Source organism: Electrophorus electricus, chromosome 6, assembly GCF_041902795.1.
Source record: "Electrophorus electricus isolate QZ-2024a chromosome 6, ASM4190279v1, whole genome shotgun sequence".
Taxonomy (NCBI): domain Eukaryota; kingdom Metazoa; phylum Chordata; class Actinopteri; order Gymnotiformes; family Gymnotidae; genus Electrophorus; species Electrophorus electricus.
The window spans coordinates 28,497,782-28,514,432 of NC_137502.1; the positions used below are offsets into that span (position 1 = coordinate 28,497,782).

Genomic DNA, 16,651 nt, shown 5'->3' on the forward strand with positions numbered 1-16,651 from the left:
ATATATTACGTGAAACTCCTTTATTTCAATAAAGCGAGGGAAACAGTCTACAGCTGTGGACAATTTAGCCAACCTTCTGCCAAACCAGCCTGGACGTCAATCCACTGAACTGCTACTTTACTATAACTACTCAAAAGTTTAGCTTCTTCAGTTCCTCAGTACATAAAAGATTCATAATTTGAGACAACAGAACAGTTTAATACTGTGGTTATTAGTTTCCACTCAGTGCATTCCATGCGCCAGTATGCAAAGCTGCATGTCAGACAAGCCTTTCTAGTTCCAAACACATCAGATGAAGCTTCAATGACTCATCAGACAAGAAGTTTCATTGTTTGCTTTGTCAGTCAGCTTATTAACTTCAAGCCCCTTCTCTTGTGTGTCCACTGAGCAGGTCGATTTCTCTGTTAATCTCTAGCAACGCTTCCGTTCACAATTTCATTGCAAACAACTCTACTCATGGTTTGTTATGACTGCTGAAGTCAAATGTAGCCTGATAAAAAATGGCAGCTTGAGTTTTTGAACCCCACCTGGCTAGATTCCCAAAAGCACTGCAGCGTTGAGCCTGCCGTCACTATACGAGTCATTGCAGTGTTATCTGATCCCAATATCTCGACCCGATTTAGTTGCGCAGTCTTTTTGGGACACGCAGCACGGAGAAAATGGATGCATGTAGCAGCTGAAGGGTGAGAACGCTGGCTAGCAGGAACACGGGGTGGGACAACCACGGCAGACAGGACTCACCTTGCAGTGCAGGGTTGCTGTTTCGGTTGGAGGGTTTGGGTGGAGGCACCGGGGGCTGCTTGGCAGAGGTGGGGGGTGCTGAGGGATCAGAAGCTACAGCAGGAGGAAGCACAGGGGAGGGGGGCGGGGCATGTCCCAGAACAGTGGGCGGGGCCTCCTGGCCTCCAGCCGTAGCCACAGGCGCGGGGCTCTGGCGGGACGAGTCGTCTGCCAAGAGGGACACGGTGCGGGGAGGGGGCTTTGCAATGGGGGGAGCAGACGAGGAAGAGGATGTCGAGGACACCGATGAAGCAGACGAAGAGGACGATGAGAGGCCAGACTCAGTGGAGGACATCAGCCATTTTGGGGGCAGTATGGCCTGTTTAGTGTGAGGCTCGGGCTCGGGGATAGAGAGAACACGCATGCCACTGGACCCTAAAGCAAGGGCAGGGGTCACAGAGACGCAGACAGATGAAAACAAGGAAATGGACACAGAAACAAAAGGCATAAGCAACACATGGAGCATAAAGAGCAGAGCAACACAGACACACAAGCAAACAGGCAGTATGGTAATACGAGAGACAAGCAGGGATTAGCTAAGCTGTTCCTCAGAGATTTTAGCTACATCCTTTTGTATGCAACCTTGCATCAGGAACAGTAGATAATAAACGGACTTGTGATCCACCATTTAACAAAAGCACTCAGACACTGTAATGAATAGGAGTGTATGAGAGTGGGGGTGGGGCTTTACCTGTGTGTCCTCGGGGCTCATCCACAGAGGGTGCGTGGCGGGGGAGCGTGCTCCTGTGGTTTGCCTCTGAGGCTAGCCGCACTCTCTGGCCCACTTCTGATGAACTCTTCTGCAGCGTGCTCCTTAGGTCCATCTCAGACTGAGGCCTGAGCTGCCTGCTCTCTACAACCTGCCTGGCGGGCTCTGGCCGTCGGCCCTCCTTCCTGCCTCCCTCCTCCCTCCTCTCGCGCTCCTCCCTCCTCTCGCGCTCCTCCCTCCTCTCTCTCGTCTCCTTCTTCTCCTCCCTATCCCCCCGCCCGTCTCTCTTCTCCCCGTCTTCTCGCTCTGTCCGGTCGTCCCTCCTGTCCCGCCGCTCTCGGTCCTCCCTATCGTCCCTCCGCTCACGCTTTCTGCCCTCGTCTTGCCCGTGCCGGTCCCTAGGCAGAGACGCGGTGCGATTTTCGCTGTCTGAACCCAGGTGGCTGCGTCGGTCCGTCTCGAGGGGCCCACGGGTGCGGGTATCCACGTCCAGGGGCTGGCGGTTACGGGGCGCGTCCGATGGCGCCCGGCTGCGGCGGTCCGCATCTGCTACGTTCTTCCGATCCTCACCCTGTGGCCGCCAGGTTGGGCCCTTGACATCTGACCCCATGGTGTGCCCCCGGTCCCCTGGCAGAGGTGCTGTGTGACCGTTTTTCACTGAGGGGGCTTTTACATCATTACTCTCTACAACACAAAAGGTCAAACAATAGTGGATATTACCCAGCGCTTACCTTACAGGATAGTTTTGTAACAGCCATGTCAGGAGTTGGTCTGTCATTTGGTACTTGAATTGCTGTTACCAGGATGCAACATGTGAAATGCCTTCATGTTGAATGTATGATGCCGTACCGTTGTCCAGAACTTCCTTTAGTACTCCTTTGTCTATCAGCTCCTGCCTGCTCCTCCTCATCGAGATTTTCCTCTCCAGCACTGACAACACGGACATTAGAATCCATTACAGAAGCAAAGTTAGGAAGCACTATTAAACCAAACAGATCATCAGGATGGTAGCTCAGTGGCAGTAAAAATAAATAAATAAAATTAAGTGAAAACATGTTTGGTGAAAATGAAAGAAAAATTATTATTTCACTCTACAGCTACTAACTGGCGTTTCGCTAGTGCTGTAAAAAGCAGGCTGAAGACCACTAATGTCATACCCTCTGATGTCTCCTTGAACTTCTCATTCGTGACCTTCTTCTTTCTCCATTTCCAGGGCTTGAAGATCTTGCCCAGATTGGAGAACTTGCCCTTGCGTTTGGATGGGGGCGAATCTCCGCTAGAGTTCGCGCCGTCGCTGCCCGTCGTGCTGTTCTGCTGGTCGTCAACTTCATCTTCTGTGGGGAGGTGGAGGGAGAACGTGAGAGAGGGGCAGCTTTTCAAGGCTGAAACACTGGCAAAGGCAGTGGGAAAGGGAACAGAGTTTCTGCCAACAGCCCTGTGGACAGGAATATCCTAGAGAAGCTGAAACCCATCTTTACTCCTAATCACACGTTCAGTACGTATGCAGTCTGCTCCCCACCTGTTCACCAACATCAGGAACCCACGAAGCACGGTGCATGAAGGCAGAGGAAAACACCCCACACCACCAGACATATCCACGAGTATCAGAGTTTTGCCTACACTGTGGAGCCTCGTCATAGGCTAAAAAGACTCAGGATACCTAACTAAACACTACATCTGAAATAAAATAAAATAAAAATACAGCTGTCTACTGAGATCATGCAAATATAACAACTTTGTTTTTGTTCCCTCTGGTGTTAAATTGTAGCTTGTGCATACTCTCCCTTTAACACTTAATTGAGGAGGGTGTGAGATGCACAGATGGTATTCAGTTGTGCACATTTGATGTGAAAAATTGAAATGTACAAAATACAAACTGAACACCGAAATGATTACACATTGTGGTACAGCTACAAAAATCTTCAATCTCAATTGGACAAAAAGTGGAGCACGGATAAAATGATGGTAGCAGCCATAGTGAAGCTGGAATTTTGTTTTTTTCGATAACATTTTTTAGATAACAGTATGTCAAACAGTGTCAGAATGAAAATAAGCAGTAGGATTACCCAACCTCCAGTTTACCTCCACTGTCAACCAGTGTGATTTAAAGGCACTCTGCAGCAACAGAGTACTGCGTTGAGTTAACAAGTGTGACTCATTGATCTGTCATGTGATAACTTTTTCTTGATTGCCTTTTTATGGGGCAAACTGACCATTGGGTTAAAGATATTAAGTAACACGAGAAACTGGAATGGATTAGTAAAATTAATCAAATTACTCCCATGCACTGTATGTGTGTCTTCAGAATGACACTCCACGGTCATGCATGGGAGGAAAGTCAAAACCAAAACATTTCTTAGATCAGTGGTTCCCAAAGTGGGGGGTGCACCTAAGGAAATGAAGCCCAAAAGAAGCCCCCCTCCCCCCCCACACACACACAGTGTTAGATGATGAGTAATCCTGCTTTAGCACAGCCCTCCACTGCTAAACCACAGTCCACCAGTCAAATCAAACCCCATCCCACGAGTCAGATTACTTACAGTTCCACCAAACCGATCATGGGAAAGGCAAGGCGAGCATGCCCCGTTTCCCTAATTACACTGTACGAAAGAATCCAGGGCTGCTTCACAACAATACACAAGAAAAGTTCCCCTGGTAGACCTGAGAAGGCATACACACATATCCCACTGACACCTGTGCGCCAAGAGGCAGGGATTAGCGTAGTAGCAATGGCAGTGGGATATAATAAGATGCATGTCATCCACAGGCATGGGGCTATAAATGAAACCAGGCCATGCGTGACGGACGTCTCACTGGGCGCACACAGACTTTCAGACTTCTGTTTGGCATTGTCAGCAAGCCACACCCCGTTTTAGACCAAGCACTGCTCTGGAAGACGAGCGGTGGCAGTGCCTTGCCGCAGACAAGACTGTGCTGTGTGTGTTAAAGGCTAAGACTAGAGGAGGAGTCACAGAAAGCAGAGGCAGTGCTGGAAGAGTCAATACTTGAAAGAGGACATCATGAGATGCTGGCGCCTGGGTGAGCGGTGGAGTATATATATAGCAAGCAAGCTGTGCCATTCACTCTGCAAAAGACGTCTGTTCCAAATGAATAATGCAAAAGAGGGAGCGAGACGTAGACGGAGACAGAGAGAGAAGCCAAACTGGCCCTGAGAAACAGGACAAGTCAAGCCTCGCACGACTGCTCCAGTGAGATGAGTGTTTACATCTTTGTAGTTATGCTGGCATTAGAGGTCCTCTGTTACTCTTGACAGGAGGTGGAGAGTGTCAGCGACTAACTTACCCAATACCACCATTCGGGAACAGGAATAAAGCAGGCAGGAAATGCCAACATCCTCCTCCCCATTCAAGAAAGGGAGGACACTTACCATTTTAGTTTCATTATAAGTTCTACTTTGCTACATATGCAGTAAAGGATGACCACAGAAGAATGCTGTGGCATAGTTTATATCTGTACTGCTTCTTTATATTTTAACAGAATGGATCAGTCATGCAGTAAAATCAACCTACAGCACTTTGAGAACATGGAAGTTAATAAGTATACTATGCACTAGCAACAGACTCTGAACAGAAAGGACCCCGTTCACTCTATAGGTCAACACTGCTGACAGGACTTAGGCCTCAACATTATGGGTGGGAAGTGGGCAATTAAGCACCCAACCATTATGCTCACAGGAAGGACGACATGATGACAGATTATGATGCAGCCCGTTGCCATGGCACTCAAACCTCGTGTTACAATGTGGAGCGTGGCACTGCGAGTGGCAGAGTATCAGAGTACAGGCAGAAGAATGTGCCCAGCGACCCCTAACCGAACGAGCCGAGAGACACACGCACACTCGAGAGGCAAATGCATGTTACCAAGCTTTTGTTCCTGAATTCAACTATTAGGGAAGGACCGATTATCAGCCCCCACAGAGAGCCAGACCGGATATTCACCATTTTCAGGATTACCGGAACCAGCGCTTGTTTCCTTGCTGATAAAAGCATTTTTTTTTTTATGCACATATCTGATGCAACCATGATAAACAAGCAAACAAAAAACAAAGTCAGGCCCAATGTCCCAGCCAGAGCAATGTTCGATTACTTGAAATGTGGATGATGCATCAGCACAGCACACCCACACATTTCTGTCGTCTGTCTCCATGTCCCACCTGCAGTTGCTTGGCAGGACAACCAACCAATACCTCTGTAGTCAGTCTCTATGTCCAACCCGCAGTGTCTTTGGACTGGTAGAAATGTGGACCACTGAAATGTGTCGTTGTAATTTGGGAAAACATAGCTGTTCAAGTTATTTCGTTTGATCTATTTAAAGATTACTTTTAAATGTTTGTGTTACTATTTTTGCAAGCTTCATACCATCTAAAGCTCAAAACACATTTTAAAAATGTTCTAATATTAAATATTATGTTTATTTAAAATGAATCATAAGCAACAGCAACGTAATTGTCACACTACAATTATCAAATTTAAGGTAAATGAACATCAGTCCCAAATATTGGTTATCGGAGTCTTTGAATCTTAATAATCGGTATTGGCCCTGAAAAAAAAGCACAATCAGTCAAACCCTAAAAACTCCAACCCCCACCAGCCAAAAAAATACAGCCCCAACACTCCAAAGTTCCAAGCAAAGCCTGAGAAGCATCACACCACTGCTGAGAAAAAACATGCGTGACGTGAAATGCTGCCATTAGCCACAAATATGTCGTTAATGAGGTCGCTTCCTGCAACTCTAAATCATCATGTGTGGCCTCTCAAAGTGACGTATGGCTTGTGGTTTTGCAGGCCACACGTAATGCCGACGTCAACGAGCAGTGATAAGTGGACAGAAAGGTCAAGGGTAGGAAGAAAAAAAATTAGGTCAGTACCCGGAGAACCGTTTAGCTGGAAAAGGTTCAGGTGAGAGGCTGCATGGCTCCGCATTGTCATACAGACACATCCTTAACAAAGATTGTAGCACTTTTAAAAGGGGAAAATGTAAATTCCGCTCAGAGAGGATGAAGAATGCATTGTTAGGTTCACAAGAACTGAACAACAGTCAGTGTGTTGTGCTGAGTTTATAGCTAAACAAACAGAACTTTTGAACTAATTTATAACGAAATTAAGACATGATCTGTGTCATATATGCACTCACTGCAAAGTGAATGACTAACATATTTGCCAAAAGCTGGAAAACAACTTCATACCTGTTGAAGGCAACTACAAAAAGACACACGATTATTCCTGCCAACACCCTTACACAATATTGACCTTTTTGAGCTCTAAAACATACTAAATTAGTACATGTGTGGGTGCATAGGGGACTGCATCTATGAATAAGGATAGAAAATACCAAATCAAGCAAAAATGGAGGGAAGAGAGAAACAGGCCATAAGTAAAGGAATACTCTGAAGCTGAATGTCAATAAAACATTGTTTCAGCATTTACAATGTTTATTTGTTAAATGCGTAACTGGAGTTACAGATGGTGCAGGAACACGTGACTCGAGCTGGTCTCCTAGCTGTCAAGTTACATTTTTGTGCAAATGCACTGAAAATGCCCATTAGTAGTTCATAAAATAACCTAAGGAAATTCTCAACTCTTTTGTGATGGCAGTTTTCTTAAATTGAAAACAGTGCCAATGGAGAGGCCTATGAGGGGTTATTTTTGCGTTGTGTACATTCCTAAAGCACAAATTTGACACAAACTTTAAACTATTTGAAATTATCCTGCATGTTGAAAAATATGTGAGTTTCTGCTTTTACTTTGGCAAGATTCACCATTAACCACAGCACCAACATACGACTTTGCTATGGAACGCTTATGCAACTCAAGCTGGGCAAGGGTCTATATCTGCAATCTTCTGGAGTAAACATAACCTAAGAGCACAACAAAATCTTTTTAAAGAAAGAATCCTTTACAGAAACCTTTAAAGAGAAAGAGCCCTCAAATACATTGCCAACAACCAACGAAAACCTGTTGCAAAAAAAAAAAAAAAAAAGACCTTGCTGAGTGCTGCAAACAGTGCCTGTCCTGGAGCTCTGTTTTACGGCCCCTGCATTCCATCAGCATGGGCGTTCAGGCACCTGCCCATGGCAGCCACCACCTCTTTTCGTCCCAGGCATGGCAATGGCACGCTACACTGAGCTCTCTTCATCCCAGTGTCTCTGTGCCAGCCCCACCACACCGCAGCCCTTGTCTACGTGCAGCATCCACGACACAGACACTACGGCACCAGTGGGGCCTCATGCATGTTTGGTCTCAGTAAGACTCACCTGCAGTGGGGGTGGAGTGCAGCGCGTCTCTCACTGTGCTGGCTCCCAGGCCCATGCTCCTACCGTGGTGCCCCCCGAACCTCGCCCACCCTACAGACCCCCGTCGCGAGGCCCTGCGGCAGGGAGGGCCACGTGCAGTCCCGGCACTCTCAGGTCTTCTCCTCACTCGCGTGGCTGAACCCAAGCGTAACCCGAGCCTGCTCGGGTATCTCACCTCTGTTCCTCCCTCTTTCCTGCGTGTTCTGCCTTAACTTTGCTTCTCTCTCTCCCTCTCCCTCTCTCTCCCTCCCCTCCCCCCCGTCGTCAGTCTATCAGTTTCGCTCTCTGCGGCTCGGTCCCTCCCTCAGGGCAGCTGGGACTGGGTAAATAAGGTTCCTCTCTGGGCTGAGGTATGCTGGCTAGCGCGGATGCCTGTCATTCCACACAGTGGAGTTTTCAGGATTAAAGTTTATGGAGACAACGCTAACGCAGCGGGAGAGGTTTGATTCAGCCCAGAGTCACGGCAGGGGTCCCGGAGGCTCCCGGCCCTTTGGGACGTCACACCTCCATTTCCCACAGCACCAGACACAGGGTTACCAGAGAGCCGAGTGCAAGCTGAGATGGGGTGAGGTGGATATGCACAATCAACAGGAAGTGACATCATAGAAGTGTCTGATTACACCGAGACCTAAAGTAAATTACCTGCGTGTGCAAAAAAAAAAAAGCCTGCCTGTTGACTGACTGAGCTGCAGGGTTACAATCTTCTAACCTTTAAATGTTTCCTGAAAGGTTCTGATACTCTGACAATTTGACAACTTTCAAAAACACCCAAAAGCTAATCAGCAAACAAGCTATGTCAAAAGAAAGAAATGTAAAACCAACCAACTGGGTTTGCTTTCTTTTTTTTCTTTTTTTTTTCTGGGGGGGGGGGAGCAGACCGCAGTGCAAATTGAGGGACAAAGGCTTTGTAGTGAACAGCGTTCCTATTATAATAAACGCAAAGCATCATTTATTCACCACACTACCTAAAAGGGATCATAAGAGAAAAGAAGCACAACTGCCAGCTCTATAAACACAGCTGTCCCTTCACATACGACTACATTTAGATACCTCAGCATATGCATTCTAAAATATTACAACTGTGCTGTGTTTTTGTGGTATATAGATGACAAGAGTCAGGCAAACAGACAAAGATCATCTGCGCAGCGTGGAAAATCAAACTAATTTGCACAGATGGGTAACGCTATGAACTGAACTACAATTAGGTCCCCATTTTAGGAGGTCCACTGGAGAAGGAAGGGAAGGAAGAAATACTCTACCCTTAGAGCAGAGTGAGAGGGGTTTCTGGTTTGGGAGGACAGGCTCGCCGAACGGTCTGTGTCCTGTGCCAGCCAGAGACAGCACAGTGTGTATGCACACACGCACGGACAGAGCTGTCAGCAGACACAACTCAGATCAGGAGTAAACCAGTAAGATAAAACAGGCTCTTTACTGAAACAGAACAGGATGTATAGTTTCTGATAACATTTTAAGCTGGAATCTCTCATGCTCAGAATTCCTTCTATGGACACAAGAACAGACAACTTCACGTGCACATTGTGTGTAACAGAGGCATATGTAGAAATAAGGTATATATAATATTCAATATACAAGCAATGAATACCAAGCTGTTAGATGGAGGCAATCAGACATCTTGAAGGCTTTTCAACTGTGTCTAATGTACTTGCTTTGAAAAAAAAAAAAAAGAAAAAAAAAAAAGTTATATTTCCTTTGAGACAATACTTGCACTAGAAAGACATTTTTACTTTATTACAAAACGAGAAGTATACTGTTGCTAAATGATGATAAAGGTGTGGGCTAGTTGTCATCATCTCAAGGGTAGACTACAGGACTAATGGGTAGACCAAGGTGAAGGCTCCTGAGTAGGACATTATAAAACTTCAGCAGAGGGCTCAAAGCCACCCAGCTATAGAACCACCAGTAATCCAGGAAACATGTGAGACCCCATCACACCCTTAAAGTAGAAGCCTAAGCTGAAAGGCTACTTGTTTATTCAGGCCTTTGGTCAGATAAAAGAGCAGAACGTGGAATGGAACTTAACGTGCTGAGATGGTTAATGGTAAACTAAGCTGTTGGTGATGTCACCCCTCTTCTCCCTCTGATGGCGGTTTGTCTCAGGAAGACCTGTGCTACCTTCTGGTTATCTGTTTTAGCCAAGCCACGTTAGCAAGGCCTACCAGAGTCTTTGCTGGCACCATGTATCTACAGGCATCAGGCAGGATGAGCCGTGAACTATTAGATGCTCTGTTGTGTCTTTCTTCCTGATACGAGTGTGCTGCATCAGGACCAGACCCTGCGGCCCTCCAAATCTCCAAACCAACCAGGACATTGGACCACGAGCATCAGTGAACTGGTATGATGGCAAGTTCATGATGACCTTCTCCCGTTGAGGTCCTGCTGGTGTAGGATTCTGGAGTGCTGCATTGCTGTGGTTCCCCTCATTCTGGTCCTGCCTGACATATCCTGTTTTCCTACCTGAGATGTCCCATTGTGATCTGACACACCCACTCTTGCATTCCCTCCACCTCCAACATACTTCACTTCCATGAATAATGTCTGTGTACAAACTAGCAGGCTAATCACCAGAGTAGTCACCATAATTTAATATTTCTATCCTATCATAACCTAATAATTTTCTGCACCATTGTTTCTATCCATTATGACTGAATTCATTTATGAACATTGCTCTCCAGCTTCACCCAGAGAAGATGGGTTCCAGTCAGTGACTGCTCCCAGAGAAGATGGGTTCCTATGAAGGTTTCTTCCTCATGACACTGTGGGAGTGATTTCTGTCCACTGTTGCCTTTGGCTTGCTCATTAGATGTTTACATCTGTTTTCTGTGATGCTGCTTTGAGACTATGTAGTTAAAAAACAATATACATAAAAATTTAACTGAACTGAACTAAAATGTTTCCACCTTTCAGATGCAGGTTGTAGAACCTTATAAGAATCTTGCATACCACACCACATTCAGTTCATTCAGTGCTTCCTCTGTTATAATTTCTTCAGATAATAGTTTACAGGATCACTACTTAAACAGAATTGGAATTTAGAAAACAAATCTAGATGTAGAACCTAACAAAAGCCAATCAATATATAGTCACCCTGCCACTTTATTAGAAACATCTACCTTGTAAGTGCACTTTATAGACTATCTGATGCAATACAGAGTTAGTGTTATACATTCCCTAGCCCTGACCACAGGTATTTCTGACCAGAGGTGCACTGCTGGCAGATCATTTTGAGCGGCCAACCACTTTCAACCATGTGAGTGACACTGACGTGTAAGAGATACACTTCTATACCCAATAAACTGATACCAACAGCTAAGAACTGTCTGTCGTCTGTATACACACACACACACACACACACACACACACAAAAAGTTGTGACCTTGAACAAAGACTGAGGTACAAAAAAAAAAAAAAAAAAAAGGTTTCTTGGGGAAGAACCAATGACTTCGTGAAAATCTATTTATCTTGTTCCTATAACACTTCTCACGTGAGGCTTTTATCTCCAAGAACTAGGTGGAGGGGGTTTGTACTCTACAAGTAAACTGTAGACTCAAATATGTTACAGTAGCTCCCTCTATAGGATAAACACGGTGCTACCTATACTGCCAATAGGAAGGAGGGCCGGAATCCCTAACAGAGATTATCCACATTACAGTAAAAGAAACTTTATTCTGGATTTTAGACCAATGGGAGCTGCTAATTCCTGCTACTTTTCAGCCCAAAGACAGCATCTGTGAAAATTGTGGAGGACTCAGGGTGGTAGATCGTAGGTTTTCTTCAATTTCAGAATAACAAGTAAGATATAAACAGCTGAAAGGGTCATTTAAGGAGACTAACAGAAAGGCCAAGGTGTGGGAGAGGCGCAGTGTTGTTCTAATGTTGATGAGGCAGGGCAGAAACTGAGAACACCATACTTTAAGCTCTCTTTACCACTCTTTCTGCATCATATATGAAACTCTCAGTTCATAAGCCAACTTGATCCATTTTTCCAAGCCTGTTTTACAACCTCTCTCATTCCCTTTTCATTTCTTTTCATGCTTGGGTCTTTTTCTCTATCCTGCTCCCCCTTATCTGCTCTGTACCTACAGCAGCCCCAAGCATGGTAGGGTATATAGCACAGGTACACAATTTACATGGTCAGTATCTCAGACAGAGCAGTGCCCATTTGGACTGAGGTGGCACTGCTTGAAAATAATGAGGTGTACTTGGTAAAAATGTCAACATGAAGTTAGCCAAGTTACAGTTAAGTAACTTTGGGGATTTTTTTTTTATGGCAAAATCAAACCATCAGGCAAGTTTAACCAATTACTTTAAGAGTGCATATCTTGCTTTTTACCACTTATAACTTAACATATCATGTCAAATTTGCAAATGAAAAGCGTGATCTATTTAAACTCAACATTATGACTTCATTGCCTGTGCATCCTAGGCAGTGGAAACTTGAGTAATTGGCTTGATTTGCACTGTTGCCATGGTAATCAAATATCTGCCATTTCCTCACCCTGAGATTAAAATACTGCTTCCTCTTTGGCTAAGCCTGGTCTATTTCATTAAGGTCTGATGCACTATAGCAACACCAAGAAAAGCAAAAATAAGAAGTGTAGACCAAACCAAAACGTAATCTAATTCAAAAGATATATACCTATACATAAAATATACAGTTTAAACTGAGAGCAACTCCATACTCTCAACATGGAGGACACCACCACCACCACCACCACCACCACCACTACCACCACCCCTTTAACTCCGCTCACTCTCATCAGCAGCTAAATCAGGTGTGGTCAAGGGGCAAAAAGGCAATAAACTGAAATCACGCAAAACAGCCGGGCCCTCCCGGACACGGAGTAAGAGATGAAAGGCAAAGCAAGGACTTCTTAATCAGATCCTCTATTCAAATGTCAAGCTACTGGGTGAGACGCAGCCTACCTGAAACACTCTGCTGCTCTACAGTGCGGCTTTCTTCCATCGATTCAGCAATCCCAAAGATTTCCAAGACAGATCAGGAATCACAAACAGGCCAAAAAAATAAAATAAAAAAAAGGACACACCTAAAGGTGGATCTACTGTGCAAAGCGAGATTAGATCTCTCATGAGTCAACACGTCTACGTGTCACATGGCCGGCTGTAACGAATCACTACTTAGCGTTGGGTATTTGCACTTGCTAGTATCGTTTATGACTAGGTGTTCCATTTCGTTCCACAGTCACCAAAAGCAAACAAATACACGAACATACAAGCAAAGTAAATCTTACTATTATTGTCTTATTTGAGGTCTATTTTATCTGCATCTACAGTTTGAGTATAGGTTTGGAATGTTTTCACAGGTCACATGATTGGTGCACAAGTTTGGACAGAACTGCCCATACTGTAGGTACTAAAAGAAGCAGAATGAAATGCACTCATACCTTGGTTTTCCATTCCAGTAGGTCAGAGGTGCCTGAAAGAAAGAAAAGGATGAATATTGATGTTATTGGTGGGTGTAAAAGTGGCTGTGAATGTGAATTTCGGTAACTTTATCAAAGTTTTAAAGCATTTAAAAAGTTATATATCTCAATTATTAATTTAGAGGCACAATTTAATGAATAATAAGACATATACAACCCACAATTATGTATTATAATTAATTATTATAATTAATGCTTAATAATTAACATTTTATTAATATAATTAATAGTTATAATAATTAATGCTTATAATTATTATAATTCATGCTGCATTTCATTTCACAAATGTTGAAATTTAAGTACTTTCTTTGCATAAATGTGTCATTTTATTCAGAGTGAAGCCCATCAGTGATACCAGAATGTTTTAAGGCAATAAAAGCTATGATAAGCATGCTAATAAAACATTCCAGAGCAAATCCTTCCAAACAACCAATGCTGTGCATGTTTTACTCTCACTACAGGGCACTTGTGTTAAAGCATCCACAACCTCATGCAACAACAAATCTATTATGGTCCATGATAATTTTCCATCTTTAGTCACATTTAGCAAAACGTTTGTCTACAAAAAAAAGAACATGTTATTGTGACTGTGAGGAGCATTTTTCTCAGGAAGTTCACTGTTGTGCATCCACAATTAAGCCCACATTACTCCAGAAACTGAAACCAGCTTGCAACATGCCAAACCGGCCACTGAAATCTTCAGGCACTCACACTTAGGTTAAGTGTTTGGCAAAGCAGGTTCTGCTTAAATGCGGTTTGATATGCTGTCTCCAGTTATATCAGAGAAACACGGTGAAGAAGATGCCAGAGTAATCTTATTTTCAAATTAGCAGACTCATAAGCCTGTGTGTGGACCTCCTTGAACAAAATATTATGTGACCCTCTAGAAACCTCCGGTATGGCGTGTTTAGGCCACCATGTTAAACTGTTGCTTCTATTGTCCACTATGGTAATATTAGGCAGTCATTAAATAATCTAGTAATATGGCTGACTTATGACACCTTTGTAAGACATCGATTACTGACCTGTTCATCTTATAGCCACATTCTTCCAATACTTGGAAGTGGGAAAGACTGTTAACTGTCTCATGTGTTTGTCCAGCACACCAGAGGGAACGCTCTCCTTGGCTTATAACACAATCCTTTAATACAGGTCCTACAATACAGGTCCTTAACACCGTAAAGGTCAAATTTGTTTCAATAGCACTTTTTACCACACATGCTGTCACAAAGCAGCTTTACAAATGTATGGGTCCAGCTCCCTACTGAGCAAGCTAAAGGCGACAGTGGCATGGAAAAGTAAAAACTGTGTGCGCAATAATCAAGATTTATTTTTTTGTTTTTTTCAGTAGACCCAGTTCTTGGCCTAACTAATAAAAATTAATAACTTGTGTAAATGAGGGGGGAAATGAAGGGGAAATTATCATCGTCAGCCACAACAATCTGTTAATTACTAATTACTGTTAAGATGTTAATCACTGGATATGTTTCTTTGAACTTGCCTCAGATACATCCACAAATCATAACTGGGCATGCCTGATGGGACACATTATTAGACAGGGTTACTGTATGTTCTATAAATGGAACTGGACTGAGGAGCCTATACAAAACATGACGACACCACCGACCAGTTTCTACAACTAGAGCTATGCCTGGAGACATCAGTGCCTACCAACTTTCCTGCACTCTTTAGGTGCAGTTCACAAAAGCTTTTCTCAAGTGCCACGTGGACACGAGTGCACTTTGAACTTGAAAGAGGAGTTTGCAACAAGCACAGAGAGTTACACGACCAAAGCAGGTTTGAGACTGCTGACCTTGGACAAGGAGTGCCGGCTGGTGACTCAAACCAATACTAGGGAAAAAACAAAACGTCAGGAAACACAAGGGGCAGTGTTGGTTCACAGTATTGACCTAGACAGTGGAAGAGTTTCGAAAAACCAAACCAAGCCTACCCCCAAGCTCAGGTTTCTTTTTGAAGCTTGGCAGCATCTACCATTTAAACTGCTCGTATACACGATTATGTGAGTAGTTTTTGTCTGATCTTGAGAAAGATCAACAAAATAAGCCTGGCTATACGTTAACCCAACTTGAACAAACTGTCCTGCCAGTAGGAATGTGACTCATAACCTGACATCTGTCATGTGTTACAATAAAAGTAGGAGAATTACGGCAATCGCAACTGCTGAACAACAGTTCTGTTGACGTTGAAACCAAACTTGATCACAAAGTGAAACTGTCTCACAAAGTCAATATTACCATAAATTACCATTGCACCATTATAATTACCTTCATAAACTTGCAGCAAGTGTTGCATGTTCATCTTCGGAAATTCACTGACAAATATCAGAACGATACTGTTGCCATCTCAATCAGTTGCAAATGTGAGTGAAATAATGAGTAGACATTTGTCAAAATTTAGCCAAGTGTCACATTTCTGGGAACCAAAGAAACACACTGAGACAGAAGATGGCCATGTGATCTACTCATTGAGCAGCACTGCAGCTAGTTCCATCAAACTGCTTTGGCCACTGCAGACTTTAGGCTTTGTACGATGATCATCTGGAACAACCAATCTAGAGCTGTGGTGCCCTGCGTACACGGAACACAGCCCACCTACACATCAGATGAGTTTAGACTCACAACAAGACTGCCGTCAGAATTAGGCAAACCAGTTGTTCTAGGTCTGTAGCTCGTTCGAGAGTCGAGCAACAGCTGCTCTGAAGCCAAAACTGATTTTTCACAACTTTGAAGTATTCACAGGAACAATGCGCCTTAAAAGGAGTAGAGAAAAAAAAGAAAGCTTGCTTTGACTACTGTTGCTGTTCCAGGATGGGCACAATAGCAAAATAAACATGACAGAGTCAATGCTGCAAACAAAGGCATCTTCTGCTTTCACTGTTAATGAAGTTTCTAAGAACAATTGTTTTTGTCTCATTTGTTTGATTTGGCTCTCTTTGTCTACTTTTAGGCCTTGTGTGAAAATATCATGAAGTTTTAGGTAAAATGTATGCAGAAATATAGAAACTTCTAAAGGGATCACAAACGTTCAAGCAGCATTGTATATATGAGCCCTTCTTTGAGATCACCAACATCTCCCTCTTCCATTGAACTTGTAAGTCCATGTATATTCTGCCTGTATTTCATTTGAGAATATCAGTATTTCTTCAAAGTACTTCATTTAAAGGCTATTCCACAGGTTCTAAATAGAACTGGTGATGATGGGGATGATAGTGGACACCATTCTTTTTCCGCTTTTATTCCCATAGCAACCGAGAAAATTGTGTTTTGGATTCTTCTTTTTATTTAAGGGCAGAGAATGGTGGATTAGGAACCCAAAACATATGGCAGTGGCCATTTCAACATCCTCAGGGCACCTAAAGGAACCTCT

At 43.8% G+C, this 16,651-nt stretch overlaps 1 protein-coding gene across 8 annotated transcripts in view; it reads right to left on the minus strand.

Moving 5' to 3' along the window:
* Positions 1-16,651, minus strand: part of phactr4a (phosphatase and actin regulator 4a) — a 30,130-nt gene that overhangs the window by 8,951 nt on the left and 4,528 nt on the right. For 2 of the 8 annotated variants that reach the window (XM_081716274.1, XM_081716275.1), the window contains 6 exons: positions 13,226-13,257; positions 12,747-12,779; positions 2,647-2,823; positions 2,339-2,419; positions 1,472-2,173; positions 742-1,155 (listed from right to left, as the gene is read on the minus strand). In XM_081716274.1, the coding sequence (XP_081572400.1) occupies positions 742-1,155; positions 1,472-2,173; positions 2,339-2,419; positions 2,647-2,823; positions 12,747-12,779; positions 13,226-13,238 (1,420 nt within the window). In that variant the 5' untranslated portion in view covers positions 13,239-13,257. Of the gene's footprint in view, positions 1-741; positions 1,156-1,471; positions 2,174-2,338; positions 2,420-2,646; positions 2,824-7,763; positions 8,035-12,746; positions 12,780-13,225; positions 13,258-16,651 lie in introns of those variants that run through there. The other 6 variants (XM_035525192.2, XM_035525190.2, XM_035525193.2 and 3 more) reach the window with 5 other exon arrangements.